General features: G+C 41.7%; 1 protein-coding gene across 1 annotated transcript; it reads right to left on the minus strand.

Annotated features, from left to right (window-relative positions):
- Positions 1 to 2007: 2007 nt before the first annotated feature.
- LOC107790240 (cryptochrome-1) lies at positions 2008 to 7288 on the minus strand. Its single transcript, XM_016612146.2, has 5 exons — positions 6377 to 7288; positions 5656 to 5874; positions 4510 to 5216; positions 2738 to 3540; positions 2008 to 2439 (listed from the first exon to the last, which is right to left on the minus strand). Exons 1-5 carry the CDS (start codon positions 6687 to 6689, stop codon positions 2436 to 2438), a joined length of 2046 nt encoding a protein of 681 aa, XP_016467632.1. The 5' UTR covers positions 6690 to 7288; the 3' UTR covers positions 2008 to 2435.
- Positions 7289 to 21173: the final 13885 nt, after the last annotated feature.

Consider the following 21173-nt stretch of genomic DNA (forward strand, 5'->3'; position numbering starts at 1 on the left):
TTGGGTCGTATGAGTCATATATAATACTGAGTGGACGAGCATTTGAGATTGTGGGTACATAAGGCCCTCAGCATGGTGCATTTCATACAGCATGTGCATTGGCATGTAGACGTAGTAGAGTTACACATCCTTACCCTGTATATACATGCTCTATTTTACTGTTCAAGCTGTTTATTTAACTGAAAGCATGCCTACGTTTCTGTACATTATTTCTGTTACCTTTGATGAGGTTGAGTTCGTGACTACCTATCAGTCCAAAGGTTGGACTTGTTACTTATTAAGTTGGTGTACTCACGTTACCCCCTGCACCTCGTGTGCAGATTCAGTCACTATGGATCTAGTGGCAGTGGCTGATCGAGGCTTTTGACGTAGGAGATTATTGAGGTATTTGCACGGCGTTCGCAGGCCGTGGCTCTCCACCTTGCCTTCCAGTTGTATTTCAGTTGCTCCGTTAGACATTATATTAGACAATGTATTTTTCCTTAGACGCTCATGCACTCGGTGACACCCCGGTTTTGGACTAGATTGTATCTATTCTTGGAATTTCTTATGTTTCAAATAGTTCTTTAACTGTTAAAAACTTCCGTAAATGTTTTCAAACTTGTTATTATCGTGTTGATTGTTGAGTTGAGGTTGGCCTAGTTTCACGATAGGTGCCATCACGACAGGTCGGGTTTTAGGTCGTGATAAAAGCTCGACGAGGAGGTACCACCGCAGTAGAGCTATCAAAATGGGCTAGCCCAACCTAGCCATATGTCCCTAACATGCTTTTCGACAACCTGAACACAATTTATATGGGCAAGAAGATATTGGATCTTCTATAATCTCGCGAGAAGTTTAGGCCTTGATATAGCCAAAGGTGTTTACAAAAAGGGTTCAAATATATATACACTATTAGTGCAAACTAACAAGATAGAGCAAGTTATTACTCTATTTTTAAGTTATCATATCAGTCCTGCTACGAAGAGTTACATATTGTTGTAGGTTAATTTAAGATGGTGTAAACGTTTGTAATTACATAAAACATAAACTCTAATGTAAAACAATTGAGCCTTGCAGGTCAGCATGACTATTATCACTAATACTTTTGGATCAAACACTATCATGGTTTGTAGTCCTTGTACCTGGAAGGCTGTGGCTCTCCACCTTGCCTTCCAGTTGTATTTCAGTTGCTCCGTTAGACATTATATTAGACTATATATTTTTCCTTAGACGCTCATGCACTCGGTGACACCCCGGTTTTGGGCTAGATTGTATTTATTCTTGGAATTTCTTATGTTTCAAATAGTTCTTTAACTGTTAAAAACTTCCGTAAATGTTTTCAAACTTGTTATTATCGTGTTGATTGTTGAGTTGAGGCTGGCCTAGTTTCACGATAGGTGCCATCACGACAGATCGGGTTTTAGGTCGTGATAAAAGCTCGACGAGGAGGTACCACCGCAGTAGAGCTATCAAAATGGGCTAGCCCAACCCAGCCATATGTCCCTAACATGCTTTTCGACAACCTGAACACAATTTATATGGGCAAGAAGATATTGGATCTTCTATAATCTCGCGAGAAGTTTAGGCCTTGATATAGCCAAAGGTGTTTACAAAAAGGGTTCAAATATATATACACTATTAGTGCAAACTAACAAGATAGAGCAAGTTATTACTTTATTTTTAAGTTATCATATCAGTCCTGCTACGAAGAGTTACATATTGTTGTAGGTTAATTTAAGATGGTGTAAACGTTTGTAATTACATAAAACATAAACTCTAATGTAAAACAATTGAGCCTTGCAGGTCAGCATGACTATTATCACTAATACTTTTGGATCAAACACTATCATGGTTTGTAGTCCTTGTACCTGAATATCTTCTGAAGCAGTAATATAATCCACACACACACCCCGAATATTTTCTGAAGCAGAGATATAATACACACACAACACTAAGCCGAAAATGTTAACTCACCTTACAACTTTGATTTTTTGTAGACCCAACTGCCCAGCAAAACTATAAAAATGTTCAAACTAGAAATCTTATAGAATAAGTGACAAATGTACTGACAACAAAAATATGAGATGAAGCTGTTTAAACCACATTTACATCTGTCAAACAGAGCTTAAGACTATGATATCCACAATGTTCTTCTAATCAGTGCCAGTACTTAGGTAATAAGTTATTGCCATCAAAACTTAATAGCAGAACAAATGTGAGCTTGATAGAGGACTCTGAACCCCCTTCTGACACTTATTTGTCCTAAATCAGGACTTCTATACTATACAGCAGAGACACATATATTGTACAACAGGGAAATGGGGTTGCCTGAAGGATGAGGAAGAAATTCCAGACAAACCACCTGCTCAATTTGCACTAAATGTGCTAAGCCAAATGGCCGGACTAGCCACTTGCTTCTCCACCTTGTAGCTATCGTAACTCCACACATATGATCACCTGTTACCAAGTGAAAGAACCAAAAGTCAAGAAATTTCCAAAAGAAACATGATATGCAGGAGAAACAACAACTTTCAACGGCTCATTCTCTAATGCTTACTTTCACCAGTTAACCATGACAAACAGGAAATATGACAGAAATAAAAATGGCATATCAGCATATCTTTAACTAGTGTGATTCATGGTACTCATGTTTGTCTGTGCTACATGCAACACATGCCATTCATTCCCTCATTTTTATTTTTTCCGATCGAACGGTTTTTTCTTCTTATTATTCAAGATTTTTTAAGTATCTTACCCTGTTTGAGAAAGCCGCTGCCAATTCATTAGCTGGTGAGACTGTGGATGCCTTTGCAAGTAAGATGAACTGGTCCCAATACCATTGTCATCACCAACATATTGGTCGGAATAATTAGTACTTGAGGGAGACCATACGGGAACTACACCCCCGTCCCTTTCTCTAGTACTACTGGAAGATTCTGCTGTAGAATCTTCAGAATTTCTCCTACCAACCACAAAATTAAACTGTGGCGGAGTGGTGTTTGTTCGAGCTGGTTGTGTGACAGCTTGGTCGAGTGTGTCTCTCCTAGGACCTTCAGTTACATTGACGTCGTTTGGAACTTCGGCTCTAGTGTCCACTACTGAATTTCTGATATTCACTGAGGTTTCTTCATCATCAACTCTGAACAAAGACGATGTCATGCTTGGGACCATCTGATCTTCATAGCGTCGAACAGTAACTATAACGGGGTTATTGTTCCTAACTGGTTCGTGGTCCATTTCCATATGCATGGCCTGAGGAAATGCTATTGGGGAGTCAGCAGAGTCACCGTGTCCTTCTTCCATACCATTCTCAACCGCAGCTCGTGAAGCTGCTTCGTGCTGCCACATTTGTGATAGGGCTTGTTCTAGTCTTACTTTTGCTGAATCAATTTCGACGATGGGAAGAGGATAATTGGAACCCAGCTCAATGCCAGCAGCTTCAAGTACAGATTCTGGTGCATTCCACGGGTGGTGTATCCATTCAGTGGGAAGCCTAGACAGTTCAGGAAGCCACCGCCGCACATATTCCCCATGAGGGTCACACTTGTATCCCACAAACTGCAAGAAACAGGTTCCAATAACTAGTCAGCCTTATTCAACTAAAGTTACATCAGAAAACAAGAAGGAAAACAGAAAATAAAAAGATAGAGAGGAAAAACTGCAGTCTCCCTTTTGTTTTACATGAAAAAACAAGAATGGAAAACAAAAGAAATGATACAGTAAAACTGAGGTCTGTTCTATTCAATTCTTATCAGTCTTTCTTTACATTACTTGTGCATAATAGATAGAAATTCAAACTTCATGTTCACGCGGAAAAGATAAAAAAGTACTCTCGAGGTTTAACTTTTTGGTGAACTTTTCCATGTTCAACTAAATGAAAATTATAAGATTATCTTCATGTGGTTAGAATGCAATTCCTGCAGAAAGCGAAACGCAAGGTCCAGTGAGTAAATATTATCAGGTTTAAGAATGCCTTAGAAGATCATGCAGAAGCCAAAGCATGTATAGAGAACTCAGCATCTTATGCAAGGGACACTTGCAAGAATTACCGACACTTGAAATTAAAGCATAGGTTACTGCAGAAGACAAGCCAGATTCCTTAGATTGAAAAGATTCTCATATCAACTCAATACGAAAAGAAGCTCACAAGCACTGTACTAATATCTCAGGATATAAAAGAATCACAATTTGCAATTTCACGCTCACAGACGCATTTCATCTTAGCTTTAGCACTTTGTGGTTGTTGAATTAATGCCAAAGCAAGAAGATTGAAGCCCATGAGATGTTCATGGAATGTCTACTTGCAGGTCAGTGCCTTGCTACTAACTTACAATCTGAAAATAACAATAACCACAATGTGGAACGCTTTAAATATTTGAAGTATAGACTAGTCCTAGAGCTATTAGAGTTGTCCATGACAGGATGAAAGGTCTATAACTGGTGAGTCAGTAACTTCTACTATGTTTAAAGTTTTGAAAATTTTAAATGAAAGAAGAGTTCTCCCTAAAAAAATTTACCGCGACATACCTGTGGATTATCAATCCGATCAAACTCACGACCATCAGGTAGGGTACCAGAGATATATTGCCAACCAAGAGCATCGCTCTCAAGATCTGCATCTAACAATGTGTCCCAAAAATACTTCATTCCCCACCTCCACGGAAGCTGCAGAACCTTCACAAAGAAACTAGATACCACGACTCTGATACGATCATGTAGCCAGCCCGTTGCCCATAGCTCTCTCATACCAGCATCAACCAAAGGATAACCTGTTCTACCTTGCCTCCACGCCTTAAAATAACCCTCATCCACTACCCATGGAAAGTACCTTAGGTGACCAAGCAGCGGCCTTTCATGGCTATAAGGATGATTAAAACTCATGTATCTGGAGTATTCCCTAAGTCCAATGGACTTGAGGAACAAATTGACACTCTCTTCACCAGCTTTATTTCCTTCATTGGCCCAGAGAACTTGTTTGATGCGAACAAAATGGAATACCTTACGAACGCTGACTTCCCCGAAGTGTAAATGTGGAGACAGAAAGGAAGTCGTCGCACTATCAGCTTTCCTGCGGTTCTGTGAGTATTCAAGTAATGGTCCATTAACGAAAGTAGTTAGTGCTTTATCAGCATTGCTCCACCCTGGTGACCATGCTCGAGCGAGAAGTGCATTGCTTCCTTTCTCTGATTCATCTTCAAATACCAAGCTGTCCGAAGAGCATCTTGATGCATCACCTAAAAGTTTGCAAATCACCAAATGTAAAAAAAGGTGAACTCTAAACCAGTACTCTTATAAGTGCATTAATATAATTATAGGAATTTGTTTCGATCCTTAGCTTATTAGTGACAGCTCGAACATCTACATGTTCAGAGTCGCCTTTTTTATTTTCGAAGGACTTCAATATCTGCCAACAACCACATTATGCACCACGTAGTGATTCTCGGAGCTTAGAGCCGCCTTGCGACAGGTTCATTACAGTGGAATGGCATTACTTTAATCTGACAGATAATATATCTATTACCTTGAGGAAGATCTCCCTATTTGTATACTTCTTTGATGGAACATAACAGTAAGCAAAAGCACCATATTTTAAACAGAATATGTACAAATAAGAGCAGAAATTTTATCCGGAAAGCCAATAAGAGATAGGGGAAGCTCAAAAGGAGAACAAACCAGGTATAATCCTTTTAGGAGGGAGAAGTGGAGCTTCAGGATCATAAGGCATGCTAAGGCATTTTTCCCAAAAAGCAGAAAATGTTGTGAACGGGCGACCTTCTTCATCATTAACTTCCCATGGTTCATAGAGCAAATCGGCATTAAAGGAGCGCACAGAAATACCTTGAGCAGTTAACACTTCTTTTGCGCGATGATCTCTAACAAGTGAAATTGGATCTAAAGCAAAAGAAGTATAGGTGTTGGTCAGGATAAGACAGTCAATAAAAATGGCTGTATTCTACTCCTACTACTGAAACGAGATGCTTAAAATAAAAGCCATCCATTTCTATTGACAATTTACCATTCAACTAAGGTCATATCAAATGTTTAGCAATACACTTTCTGTTTCTATTATATCAAATAATAAGGATATGCAAATCCAGATAACTGTGATTCTGATACAAGCACTGAGGGCTGAGCATAAGCAAAGCACTGTACCTAAACTTCATTAGTTAATTAGGAAAGCATATGCCAATAATTTATTATTTACACAGAAGACAATTCATTACTTATTCTTAAGGGACATACAAGAAGCGCCAATCTCAATTAAAGCCATCCCAAAACAATATTTTAAACTTTTAAATAACAACATAAAAAATAGGAAAAGAATAATCAAGTCAAACAGAATAATTAAATACTATAAAAGGGAATTCTTTTTTTGTAGAGAAACAGAACTGACCATATAAATGATTGAAGAAGAGCTGAGTAGCACCAGTAGATTTAACAATTTCAAGAAGAGAAGAAATACTATCAGTAGATCTTTTAGTAACAAGAGAAGTGCCAAGACTTTTCAAAGATGAATCAAGATGAGCCAAACTTTGCTTAAGCCACCATCTTGAAACTCTACCAGGATAATAATGACCTTCTTCTTCAGGTGCCCATATAAACACTGCAATTACTGCTCCTGCTCTTACTCCTGCAGCTAAAGCTGGATTATCTTCTACTCTCAGATCCCTTCTAAACCATACTATGCTACAACCACCACCTGACATCTTCTTTCAACAACCTCAACCTCAACACCAACCACAACTCTCTCTCTCTCTATATATATATTTTTTCTCTCTATGTAAACACCATGTTAGTGTGTCTTTTTCTTGGATAGAAGAATAATGGGATTAATCTTATCTCTTTTTTCACTTCTCCCTGTAGCTTTCACTAAGGAGATAATGATTACAAACCATAATCAACAAAAGAAAAAGTGAACTTTATAGGAAGGATTTAGTAAAGAACCTATCTTTAACTTCCCTATATGTTATCTGTACGTACAAGAACTTAATTCTCTCAATTCTTGAATGAATTATGCTATTCTGAACAAGTTACTACAAAAAATAAAAATAGGTTCTAGAGAGAGGGGGAGGGAGGGAGGAGAAAGAGAGAGTGAATGTGATTGGTTAAGGTGGTGGGGTAACAAGAGAAGTTATGAGCAAATTGCAGCCACTACTTTATTGTTTTTTGTCTAGATTTTATTTTTTATATCTTCTTTCTTATCCTAAGAAGGAAACAAAATTCCACACAAGCTTCTCATCTAGTGCCCTCCCTAATCCTCTCTCTCTTTTGACAGGGTGGAAAATTCTTTGTTAAATTCAAGATTGGATTTCTTATGTACAATAAAGTCATAAAATTTAGATGTTTGATTATCATGAATTATTGCAAATTGACAGTGATTTGGGTTCTTATGTTCTAATCAGACAATGGGACATCACAAAATGAAATGACATTGTGCACCGTATCAACCAAAATGAAACGGCATTGTGTTCCTTATCTGTAATGGATTTTAAAGTCACAATACTGACTGTATAACAAATGTTTAGCCTAATAATGTAAGTTAACAGAAAGGCGTATTCAAGATTTAAATATTAAGGGCTCGTTTCGTACGCGGATTAAAGGATAATTAATCCTAGGTTAAAATTTGAATTGAGTTTGTCCCGTTTGGTTGGGAAAATGATTAGTTATCCTAAAATTTTAGTGTTATTTTTATCTCTATAGAAGGGTGAGATAACAATTCCGAATAACTAATTCCGGAATAATTAACACTGGAATAACTTATTTCCCAACCAAACCACCCTTAAGGGTTCAACCTTTAAGGTTCTCAGCATTAAACTTATTGTATTTTAAAAACTATAGGTTCAAATTTATTACCGTATTAATTATAATTTTGGTGAACTTTTATAAATTAATTTATGTTTCGTGTCAAAATATTAGATTCAGATGAACTCGACGTAGAAACGCTTTATTCGCCTATTACTTAACATGCTCTGACAAGTCACTTACAATTATAAACGAATGCTTATTAATTAAAATCACTTATAATTACATTTTAAATAATATGATTATGTCAATATTTCTTACACGATCATTTAAAGTCATGAAAAACTTTATTATAGGTTTTAGCAGTAAAAGTGAGAAAGTTTGATTCACAGGAACTTACTTGGTGGCATCTGATTCTAGAATACCAAAGATTGTTACTCCAATATAATGTGAATGTGATAATAATGGATTTCAAGTAGGGATTGTCTGTCTATAGTGTAAGTTGGGGAGTTGGAAGGGGACAGCAAACATGGAGAAGAGATAGGTGTGCTGACTATATTGGATTTCGTATTTTTCTAAAGGGTGGCCCTTTTCTTCTTTTTTGTGAATGGGGCATTAGATTCCATTCATCTCTTGCTATTTAAAGTCGTGATAAATTTGTATTTGTAATGTGGGCACTCCCCCACCCCTTCTCCTTGCTGCTACTTTCACATGCTCTTGTATTCTCTTATTTATTATCAGATCCGTTGTGGTAGAAGCTTTGACGCAATTGGTAAAGTTGTTATTATATGATTGGGATATCACAGATTCGAGCAGTGAAAACAGACTCTTGTAAAAATACAAGGTAACATACAATAGACTCTTGTGATCGACTCTTCGTCAGACCCCGCACATAGCTTAACTTAGTGCACCAACTGCCCTTTTATTATCAGATCAGCTGCAACATTAGTAGAAGTGAAGTTGCGCAGTATTTTATATAGGAGTATCAATTTATAAGATCATGCCGATTTTAAAGTCTTATATTTTATCCAAGTTATATTTCTTTATATTTTTTTCAAGCGATTTAGCGCTTTTTTTTTAATAAAAAAAAAACATATTTGCAATATGATGATTTTTTTTTTTAATGAATATCTCCGCCACTGGGTATCTAACTATCTAGTACGCATTTATTTTGTTGAATGGTGGTCACGCTAAGTCTCCACAATCACTGATTTAATTTTTTAGAACCACTTTTAAGTTCTGATTAATAGGGTGTTTGACCCAAAAGATATTGGAACCTTTTTGAATAAATTAATCAAAGAAAATGAAGGGGTAAATCTTAGCTAAGTATAATAATCTCTAGAACAAAAGGTATACAAGGTGAACACAGAGGATAATATTTCTTTATCTTGTAAAGATGGATGATCGAACAATAAATATACTAATCGTTTACGTAGGCAAGCATTACAGTGAGTGTTCTTAGCTGGAAAAGTCGAAAAAAGAGAGTCCCTTACAAGGTTGTTCTTATGCAATATATAAGGGACAAACCCCTTCTAAGCCCTAAAAGACAAATCATAGAGAATATTCGAAAGAATATTCCTAATGCCCCCTAATGGACCTACACTACTATAAAAGTCGTGCAATCTCTGTTCGCTTGTCTGTCGTGCTACAAGGATCTCTTCGTTTGTCGTATTCATCAAGGGTCGTGGTCGTCCAAATTTGGACCCATACAATTAGTCCCTTCGCTTGTCGAGGTTGCAACTTGGTGCATCCTTGATAAACGGACACCACTCGCTCTTACGGAGAAATTTGGTCTTATGAAGCGTTACAGCTTGGCCAATAATGGGAGGTCAGAGTGCTCAACAAGACACCGGATAATGTATTTTATCAAGAAATAACGTCATCTCTACGTGCGTCATCATTATGCGTGTTTTCGAGACATGGGTTGAGGGCTTGTCGTTTCGAGTGCCACTCTGCAGCCTTCCGCTTCGATTCTGGCGCCACCTAATCCTATAAATAGGTGGAGGGTTTGTTTTTTCAAAAATTCATGGCCATTTCATTTCTGGTTATCCTTTCTCATCCCTCTCACGTTTGTTCTAACAACTTTCTGCTTCTTCTTCTCCCATTCTTCGTTCACAACTTTTTCTGCTATTTTAACACCTTTTCCATCGAAGAAATGCCTTGAACACATCGATCTCGTGAGGGGGTTTCTGAGTCCGCACCGTTGTCCGTGGCGCTTCCCTATAGCGGCAAGGATATGGCGGTGGAAGAGGGAGATAGTTTTCCCACCGTGGAGGAGTTGTTGCCGAGACACTCCATGTCTCGAAGCGACTTCCTCAAGGATCCTCCTCCTACTCCTACCCCCGTGCTCTCTAAAACGGAACAAGTTCATATTGATGCTCTCCGTACAAAGTATAGCATCCCCGCTCATGTTGATATGGTTCCAGTGGGAAGGGACTTCGTGGAAGTCCATAGACCTGGGTACTACGCTTTTTATGAGTACCCCTTCGTGATCGGTCATTCTTTCCCCCTCCTTCCGTTAGCGGAAGAGTTCTGTAGATTCTATCAAGTTTGCCCGGCGCAACTTTCACCATATACGCTTAAGATACTTCTGCTGTTGACAAAGTATGCGGAGTTGGCGAGGTGCGAGGTTACTATCCACCACCTCTTGCACCTGTTCTCGCCCAGCTTTCATAGGGGCACTATGGTGCATTTGAGGCACCGTGGAACAAAAGGGTTGGTGGTTGGGACCGACGACCGAACGAGTTGCAAGTTTTGGCATAAGTACTTCTGTGTCAAAACCGAACACATTGTTTCTAACCCCGCTAGGTTCCCAGAGCAGTGGAACGAGAATCGTAAGAGTCGCCACTTGTTTTACTCTTTATTTTCCTCTTCATTCATTATAGGGTTTGTTTGCTTCTCGTTTGCAGCTATGGGGCATCCACCCCGCCCTATTACGGGTATAAGGGATTGGGTAGCCTGTCTGTTGCCCCATGCAGTGGAGACCCGAGATTGGCCCGCCTTTGTGAAACGTTATGGCCTGAGAGTTTCATCTGGTAAATGTCTTCCCCTATATCACTCCAGTCGTTATACACTGTTATCTATTGATACGACTCGTCATGATGACATGTCAAGGAGCTTCTAGGCGGAGGGCCCCAGTCCCTGCATTCCGACAGGCTGTCGCTGCTGCAGGAATGCAATTTACTTTAACTGAATCCGTTCGAGGGGGTTGTACTCAGTCGATTCAAATGGAAGGTCCCTCTCGGGACATGGTCATGAGCGAAGATGCCTCTTCTGTACCGACCCCTCACCTCTTGGACGAATCCTTTAATGGGGACGAGTCGTTACTAAGAAAAAAGAGGATAGTGGAGCTTAGGAAGGATGTGGCTGTGGACAATGGTAGAAGTAGGGTAGGTGCATCGCAGACGGCACCTGTACCCATATTTATGGCCGACGCCATCTTAGCGGGGAAGTCTCCCCAAACGCAAAAGGTTTACCCTGGAGGCAGCTCCGTGCGCTCCGCTAAGGGTTGTGCGTCATCCAACGTTAGAGGGGGCCTGTGCATCGAAGGCAAAGGCCCGGGTTCAGATGTCGACCCGGAGGACGTTCGTGAGTTTTTAGGGTGCCATACTCATATGGAGGTCAGAGTTGAGGGTTTTGATCGTCATATAGTTGTCCTAGGAGACTACAACTTGTTGTCGAACTGTGATCAGGTGGCATCTACTTTAGCCCTTTATATGCTGCCCCCGAGAGTGAGGTGCTTAGAGCGATGAACGACATGGAGTTGTCTCGGAACGTCTCCGGCATGGCCTTGCGGGTAGATGTCTTTCTTTTCCTTTTCATCGTTGGGTTTGCGTTGTTAATGTTGACTTGTCTTTTGTTTTGACTTCTTTCTTTTTTTGCTAGACCCCTATCATGGAGACCGAGCGCGAGCGCCGGGAAAGGAAGAGGACGGCCATCTATGGGAAGATGTCTTCCAAATATCAACAATATCGCGCTAAGCATCGTGCGATGGCTAACATCTATAATCAGGGCCCTAAATTTCAACTGTTCTGCGAAGGGCTTAAACAGAGGGAGGACCAACTGGCGCGCAAGGTCGAGGAGCTGAGGGAGTTAGATTAGGACCTTATGAAGGCTGTCGCCCGCAACAGTAAACTTGAGGCATCCCTTAAGGTGAAGGAAAATGAGCTTGAGTTAAGTAGAGGGGTGATGGCCGAGAATACCAACTTGCAAGCAAAGGTGGCCAGTTTGACAGCTGAATTGGGTATGAAGGCAACGGAGATTGACGAGCTTAAGGGTGAGCTGAGTGTCAGTGCCGATAAGCTAGAGACTGCTATTTCTGAAACAACGGTCTTGGAAAATACCCTCTGTTTCTGTAGGTCGGAGCTGACCAAGGAGAAGGAGGCATCCGCGTGTAAGGTAGCAGGGCTTGAGGGGCGTGTTAGAGAGTTAGAGGCAGAGCTATCTGTGTTGACCGAGCAAGTGGCATCACTGAGAATGGAGGACGTGAGTTGACGCTCGCAACCTTCTACGTCTCGTGCCTCGGCCGACCCTATCATGCCTCGTCGTTTATATGAGTTGTGGGTTCATGCTGAGACCCGGCTCGATGTGTACAAGGCTTTTCATACTGTCGGGAGGGCATCTGATGTAGAACTTCAGGATGTGCGTGCTGAAGCTCGTGTATCTCGTGAGGCATGCGGATACGACCCTCTTATGCCTGACGGGGACGACATCAACTCTGATGATGCGAACCGTCTTGCCTCTGACTCTTGGTATGAAGATGCGTATCCAACCAAGGATGATGTGTATTTTTTGGTTTGTACTTACTTTTTGCTTCAGGATTTTTGTAACGACATGCTTGAGCCCGTTGTAAAGATAGGTGCTAGTAATATTTTTTTGTAATGAAGAAATTGGTTTTGTCGATTCGGTGATGATCTTTGTAATATTTATGGTATCTCGGGTACTTGTCGAACTGTTAAGCCGATTTTGCTTCGGGTGAGGTCGAACCCTTTTCTTTTGTCGATGGCCTTAGCCTTTGGGATGCTACTTTCGAGCTGGCATCGAAGTAGGATCCTGTCGTAGTTTGAGTGAAGCCGAACTTTGTTTTTCGTAGATGGCCTTAGCCATTGGGATGTTACTTTCGAGCTGGCGTCGAAGTAGTATCCCGTCGTAGTTCGAGTGAAATCGAACTCATGCTTTTGTCGATGGCTTTGGCCATTGGGATGTTACTTTCGAGTTAGCATTGAAGTAAGATCCCACCGTAGTTCGAGTGAAGTCGAACTTCATTTTTCATCGATGGCCTTAGCCATTGGGATGTTACTTTTGAGCTGGCGTCGGAGTAGTATCCCATCGTAGTTCGAGCGAAGTCGAACTCATGCTTTTGTCGATACCCTTGACCATTGGGATGTTACTTTCGGGTTGGCGTCGAGGTAGGATCCCGTCATAGTTCGAGTGAAGTCGAACTTCGTTTTTCGTCGATGGCCTTAGCCATTGGGATGTTACTTTCGAGATGGCATCGAAATAGTATCCCGTCGTAGTTCGAGTGAAGTCGAACTTCGTTTTTCGTCGATGGCCTTAGCCATTGGGATGTTACTTTCGAGCTGGCGTCGAAGTAGTATCCCGTCGTAGTTCGAGCGAAGTCGAACTCATGCTTTTGTCGATGGCCTTAGCCATTGGGATGTTACTTTCGAGCTGGTGTTGAAGTAGGATCCTGTCGTAGTTCGAGCAAAGTCGAACTCATGCTTTTGTCGATAGCCTTGGCCATTGGGATGTTATTTTCGAGCTGGCGTCGAAGTAGGATCCCGTCGTAGTTCGAGTGAAGTCGAACTTCATTTTTCATCATTGGCCTTAGCCATTGGGATGTTACTTTCGAGCTAGCGTCGAAGTAGGATCCCGTCGTAGTTCGAGTAAAGTTGAACTCATGCTTTTGTCGATGGCCTTAGCCATTGGGATGTTACTTTCGAGCTTGCGTCGAAGTAGGATCCCGTCGTAGTTCGAGTGAAGTCGAACTTCATTTTTTGTTGATAGCCTTAGCCATTGGGATGTTACTTTCATGCTGGCATCGAGGTACGATCCCGTCGTAGTTCGAGTGAAGTCGAACTCATGCTTTTGTCGAAGGCCTTGGCCATTGGGATGTTCATTCATACATTGGAGATTTGATTATATTCCTGTAGGAAATATATGACTTTGTAAATACAATGGCTATCTATACCTAGTCCCTTCATTACTCGGCTTGGAGATCACGTCGATGGGTGGGGTAATGAACAATACTTCGGGCCTGGAGGTGTCCCCCTTGCCGCCTCATTAAAAACCTCACCGAGAAAACCCAATTGGGACAAAACCCGGATGAGGGAAAAAGAGTACGACTTAGGCGGTGCCCCTTTTCAGAAGTGGAAGTATTTGAGATGGACGACGTTCCAATTATTTTTGAGTAGTTTTCCTTCCATTATCTCTAACTGGAATGCTCCTTTATTTGCTGCCGCCGTGATTTTGTATGGCCCGACCCAGTTTGTTCCTAGTTTTCCCTCATTAAGGTCTTTCGCTGCTTGAGTTTTAGCTTTGAGAACGTAGTCTCCGACCTTAAGTGGTCGTACTTTGGCCTTCTTGTTGAAGTACCTTTCTGCTTGTTGCTTTTGGGCTACCATTCTTACGTGAGCCATATCTCTTCGTTCTTTGGCTTCACCCAGGTCTTGTAGCCTATTTTTGTCATTACTTGGCCCGCTTTCGTTGGAGTATCTCAGGCTAGGTTCTCCGACTTCGATGGGTATAACCGCGTCAGTCCCATAGACTAGTGAATATGGTGTCTCGCCTGTGCTGGTTTTGGCGTGGTGCGGTACGCCCATAGTACTTTTGGCAGTAGTTTAGGCCATAGCCCCTTGGCATCCTCGAGCTTCTTTTTCAATATATTCAATATCATTTTATTTGAGGACTTGGCTTGGCCGTTGCCGGCGGGATGATTTGGTGTGGAGAGTATTCGCTTGATGTGCCACATTTCAAAAAACTCGGTCGTTTTCTTTCCGACGAACTGGGGTCTGTTGTCACAGCTGATTTCCTTGGGAATGTCGAAGCGACATATTATATTTTTCCATATGAACGCGATAACTTCTTGCTCACGTATTTGAGTGTAAGCACCTGCCTCCTCACATTTAGAAAAATAGTCAATTAAAACCAAAAGGAAGCGTACCTTACCTCGCCCTGCTGGGAAGGGTCCGATAATATCCATCCCCCACTTTATGAATAGCCATGGCGAAGTGACGGAGTGCAGGATTGCTCTTGCTTGGTGTATCATAGGGGCGTATTTTTGGCATTGTTCACACTTCCTGATGTAATCTGTGGCTTCTTTTTTCATGGTAGGCCAGTAGTATCCTGCGTGGATGAGGCATTTGACGAGGGCACGATTTCCCATGTGAGCTCTGCAGTGCCCCTCGTGTACTTCTTCTAGTACTCGCCTTGTTTTATTTGGCCCAAGACATTTGACAAGGGGGCCGCCGAACGTCCTTTTGTAAAGATCATAGTTTATGAGACTGTATCTGGTAGCTTGTATTCGATGTTTTTTGGCTCTTTTTTATCTTGCGGGAGCGTCCCTTCCTGCAAATATGTTACGATATGGTTGCGCCAGTCCCAAGTTAGGTTTATAGAATGTACCTCGACTTGGTCTATTGCGGAATGGAAAAGGGTGACCACGTTCTCCTTGTTGATATTTCTAGTGGCTGCTGCTAGCTTGGCGAGACCATCCACTTCGATATTATGTGCCCTGGGTATCTGGACGAGGCGACATTCATCGAATTCCCGTAGCAGTTTGTGGATTTCTGATTGGTACTTTTGTAGTCTCTATTCTTTGATTTGGAAAGTCCTAGTGATGTGGTTCACCACGAGCTGAGAGTCGCAATGGAGGACGAGTCATCGAACGCCATATTTGAGGGCTAATTTTAATCCTGCAATCACAGCTTCATACTCGGCCTCGTTGTTAGTCATCTCGGGCACCGTATGGCCTGATGAATTACTTCTGCCGTAGGGACTTCGAGGATGAGTCCCAGTCCCGATCCTGATGCATTAGATGCATCGTCGATGTAGAGGACCCAGAGGTCGGAATGTGCGGAAGCGCGAAGTGCTTCCTGCTCTACTTCAGGCAATACTTCTGTGCTGAAATTGGTGACGAAATCGGTGAGCATTTGCGACTTTATAGCGGTTCGCGGTTAATATGTTATGTCGTGCTCGCTTAATTCTATGACCCATTTGGCCAACCTACCCGATAGTTCGGGCTTGTGTAGGATGCCCCTGAGGGGGAAGGTTGTCACCACCTTTATGGGGTGACATTGAAAATATGACCGTAGCTTTCGTGAAGCTATGACTAAGGTTTTGCTGATATAATAAATGGGAGATTGCGTACCTTTGTTTTCACGGACTAGAACTGCACTTACCGCGACTTCGGAGACTGCTAGGTACACCAGGAGGCATTCGCCCAGGTCTGCCTTGCAAGTAGTGGCAGTGAGGACAGGTACGCTTTTAGTTTTCTTAAGGCATCAATGCATTCTGAATTCCATTGTAGCCCATGGTCCTTCCTTAGTACATTGAAAAACTTATGGCATATGTCCGATGGTTGTGAGATGAACCTCGATAGGGAGGCTATTCGCCCTGTCAATTTTTGTACCTGCATTTTGCTGGTTAACGTCTCCGGTATTCCGTCGATGGCTTTGATCTGATCCGGGTTGACCTCGATACCCCTTTGCGACACCAAAAAACCAAGGAACTTTCCTGAGGTTATGCCAAAGGCGCATTTTTCGGGATTTAGTTTCATCCCATATCACCTCAATATTTCGAAGGCTTCCTTTAGATGACCATTGTGATCCTCCTTCCTTTTCGACTTCACCATCATGTCATCGATGTAGACCTCCATATTCTTTTCGAGTTGTTCTTTGAACATTCTAGTAACTAACCTTTGATACATCGCCCCTGCGTTCTTGAGTCCGAATGGCATGACTCTGTAGCAGTATGTTCCTTGGTGAGTGATGAAGGTGGTTTTTTCTTGGTCTTCCTCTGCCATTAGAATTTGGTTGTAGCCGGAATAGGCGTCTAAGAAGCTTAATAGTTCGTTCCCCGCCGTTGCGTCGATGAGTTGGTCGATATGTGGTAACAGAAAAGAATCCTTTGGTCACGATATGTTCAGGTCGGTGAAGTCGACACACATTTGCCACTCCCCGTTCTTCTTTTTTACCATGACCACATTGGCGACCCACTGAGGATACTTCGATTCTCGGGCGGAGCCATTAGTGAGCAACTTATCAACTTATTCATTGACTGCATCGTTGATTACGACATTGAACTTTCTTCTCATTTGCTGCACTGGCGGGTAAAGAGGGTCGACATTCAACCTGTGTGTGGCGATGTGCCTTGGGATTCCCGGCATATCTGAGTGGGAAAAGGCAAACAGATCTGCATTGTTAGTTAAAAACTCATGAAACTTACTTGGTTCTGAGAGGTTGTGCCTGATATAAGCTTTTTTCGTGCTATCAGTACTGTCCAACTGAACGGGGTCGAGGTCTTCTACGGTTTCCTTGCAAGCTTCTACGACGTCTGGGTCTTTGATGGCCTTTATTTGTATGTCGGGTTTGGTTCCTGATATGGCTGATTACTATGCTTCCGCACTTGCCCCCTTTAGTTGTTAGGTGTGTGTGCAGTCTTGGGCGATTCGGTAGCACTCTTGGGCGGTGCGTTGCTCGCCCTGGATGCTGAATATCCCCCATGGGGTAGGAAATTTGATTACTTGGTAGAAACTTGACGGGACGGCTCACATAGCGTGTATCCATGGATTCCCTATGATGGCATTGTAGGTTGTTTCCTGGTTCATGATGTGGAACGTCGTTTCCAGGGTGACTCCTCCTGCCAGAACGGGTAACACTATCTCTCCAGAGGTTTGTTCTACTGCATTATTAAAACCCGTTAGTGTTATGCAATGCGGTACTATCTTATGCTCGAGCCTTATCTGTATGAGGACTCGTGGGTGAATAATACACATGCTGCTTCCGTCATCCACCATTATTATTTTTACATCGGTATCCGCAATATGTAAAGTTATAACCAAAGCATCATAGTGAGGGAAAGACAAATCGTTGGTATCCGACTTATCGAAGATGATACTATCTTCGAGGTCGTCATACCGTTCATGGGCGACTGTCCACTATTTTGTGTGTGGTGGTGAATTTCACATGGTTGATTACTGTATCATCGTCGCTGCCAATGATCATTTGTATGGTACAAGCTGGTGATGGTGGTTTTGGGGGTCCTTGAGGTTAATCGCGTCCACGAGCGAAATTAACCCGTTCTCGATCGCTTAGTAGTTCTTTAAGCTGTCCCTTGTTTAGCATTCTTACCACTTCCTATCGCAGACCTATGCAGTCTTCATTTTTGTGTCCCCTTTCCTGGTGGAATTCACACAGAACGTTCGATCTCTGGGTGCTCGGATCTAACTTCATCTTTTGCGGCCAATGCACCTTTGTGCCGAGCTTTTCTAGTGCATACACTATTTCTGAAGGAGAAATGCAAAAGTTATGAGCAAATAACAGTGGAGGCATACCTCTTTCATTTCGGTGTGGCGCGGTGTGTCGAGGCATGATGTTAGCATGTTGTGGAGGAGGCGGGATGGATGCCCGGATGTAGGGCTAATGCCTTTCTTGATTGAAACGGGATAGTTGGTCTCTTTGACCATCATTGTGGGGATCTCTCCTTGTTTCGGTTTGGACCGATGTTAGCCGTTGGATCGGACCATTTAGGTCATCCTCGTCTGCCCTTACTTCGGCACAATAGGCATTATGGATTTCTTCCTACGTAGTGGGGTGGGGGGGTACTTTATGAGTCTACTTAGTAGCTTCTTGGTTGCTTTTGAGCCGTTTCTATTTAACCCATTTTGGATGGCTGTTACCGCCATCCCTTCTGATATATTTGGTAGGCTCATTCTTACCCTGTTGAATCGGGCTAGGAAATCCTGAAGCCCTTTGCCTATCGTCTGCCTGACGGTGAAGATGTCATTTACCCTGGCCTCTGTCTTTTTCGCTCCCGCATGAGCAGTGAAAAATTTATCTGCCATTTCTTCAAATGTTGATATTGGTCGTGCGGGTAATTGGGGATACCATGTCAACGCTCCCCTGTAAGAGTTTCGCCAAACTTTTTCAGCAACACCGATGGCACCTGTTCTTTCAACAGATCGTTGCCTTTTACTGTAGTGACGTAGTGGATTATGTGATCTTCTGGGTCTGTGGTTTATGTTTTATACGTCAATACCACACAAGAGGGGGGTTGATTTATGTGGTGTCCAATTTTTCGCTTAAACTGATTATGGAAGGACCTGGTTCTTCTATGTGTTCCTTCTGCTACTGTTGCAGAATAGTAAATGTAGAAAGTAAAGAACACAAGTATTTTACGTGAAAAATACCCGGCTAAAAAGGTGAAAAAACCACGACCTACTGCTCAGTAGTTTTTTCCCCAACACTTTACTAAATTACTGAGCCAAAACAGCATTTACAAAATTCTTTGTAAACCAAAGGATTACCTCTAATCTCGTTGTAGCAACCAGCCTCTAACTGTTGCGACAACTTCAAGTTAACTCTAACTTCAATACTCAAAGTACCTATTACAATTGCTTCTAGATAAAGCTGAAAGGTACAATATGAAAACACCTACTACAATTGAACTAGAAATAAAGAAAGACATATAAAACTCTTTATGGAGCTGGTTCTTCAATCTGGTTCATGTAGCTTCAGGTTTACACCCTTGAATCACACACGAACTGCTTGCAAAAAGCCTTGATATTTTGCTCTCAATTCACATTTAACTTCTGCGTTTTTGTGCAACACCTGTAATGTTCATCCTACAATTTATAGAGTTAGTAGATGAAGAAATAACTAGAATTCTGATGCAACTCTTCCTTGGTGGAAGAGTTCTAGTTGATCTCAACTTCTAATTCCTTCCCTATCTTGGATAACATTCTCTTTGAGTAAGGAGTACCTTATCAATTATGCAACCTTTCGATTAGGAGATATTAAATACACCAAGTTAAGCTTTTCTCCTTCACGTGCATCCCACATGCTCGAATCTGCCCATTTTTGTGCACCCGGGGGATGGACCTGGTTCATGCCTGAGTTCCTTTGTCAGTCTTCAAAACTAACCTTTACTTGGGCCAAAAAATTCTCCCCTTTTGATGATGACCAACTCTGTGGTTTTCATAAGCTTAGGCCCTGTTTCAACTCAACTCAACATCTACACAATGTTAGAAACATATTTCCTTTTTTTTATCTCTTATCATCAAGGACCAGGTACGTTAGATTATAAATATCACTGTTGAAAGTGTAAACATCACTTGTTTAAAGCACAACCTTTTTCTCCCTTTTGGCATCATCGAAAAGTTGCATAAAACATATGAGATAACCAGATTTTAAAGCTTACTCATGGCCAATGGGGCTACTCCAAATGCAGTCATGGATTAATCATCATAGATCAAGCTACGAATTTTAACCATCAAAGAACTATAAACAAACAGTTAGAGCAAAAATAGTGAATTTTATTGATGATTGATAAGATTCTACCATAAAGCATAAGAAGGAAATAAAGATACTGAAAACATGAGCAAAAGAAACAAAATGTCCCGAACTGGGTCACTAGTTGACTACACTAGGCTAGGAGGCTTAAGGCTGGAAAGAATTGGGTGCTTGGTTTTTGACTTGGAGGAGTTTCAGCATACCTTGAAGAATGCCACCATTCTTCTTCTCTTGCCAGCTCAGTTCTCAGAGCATCTCTCTTAGTCTTCACCTCAACCAACCTCTTCTTCAGCCTTTCAATCTCAACACCCTTAGACCCACTTTCTTGCACCAAGGCCCTGACCTTGCTATTCACCGGTACCTTCCACATTTTCATAGGTACATTGAAATTTGCAAGCACAGTTGTCAGAATGAAGCCATAGGGAATGGTATGAGTTTTGGTTCCATTGATAACTCGATCAAGAAGCTGGATTATAGCTTTCAGCCATTTTTTTCTGCAGGTCTGCGAGTGTATCCTCTACAGATGAACCAAGTTCATCTCCCCAAACAAGTGAACAACCATTGCACCTGCATTTTTGGTTAAACTCACAGGAGTGGGTGAAGAATCACTCACTCTTGTCCCCTTTCCCCTCACAGTACTCCTAGCACCCTTGCTCTCCTTTTTTTCTTTTTCATTTTTACCACCAACTTATCTAGATTATGTAGTCTCAACACCTGCTATAGATCCTACAAATCTATTTTCCAAATTTGCAGCAACTTTAGAAATTGTCTCACGAGAAACTTTAGAATCAGAAGATACCTGTTCAGTTTCAGAAGAACCACTTTCTTCCCTCTGAGTAGCAGACTTAAAAGAATCAAGGTAGTTTAATACGATTAGGAGTCTTGAACATAACTGGTTCACTTGTAACGGATAAGTTCACAAGAACTTTGGTATTTGGT

Source organism: Nicotiana tabacum, chromosome 16 (assembly GCF_000715075.1).
Source record: "Nicotiana tabacum cultivar K326 chromosome 16, ASM71507v2, whole genome shotgun sequence".
NCBI classification, from domain to species: domain Eukaryota; kingdom Viridiplantae; phylum Streptophyta; class Magnoliopsida; order Solanales; family Solanaceae; genus Nicotiana; species Nicotiana tabacum.

Coding starts and splice junctions, on each gene's coding strand:
- LOC107790240 (XM_016612146.2), bottom strand. CDS start 6,689: ATGTCAGGTGGTGGTTGTAGCATAGTATGGTTTAGAAGGGATCTGAGA. Junction 5,875..6,376: donor CTTCTTCAATCATTTATATG/GTCAGTTCTGTT, acceptor CTTTTGCTTTAG/ATCCAATTTCACTTGTTAGA. Junction 3,541..4,509: donor ATCGGATTGATAATCCACAG/GTATGTCGCGGT, acceptor TGTTTCTTGCAG/TTTGTGGGATACAAGTGTGA.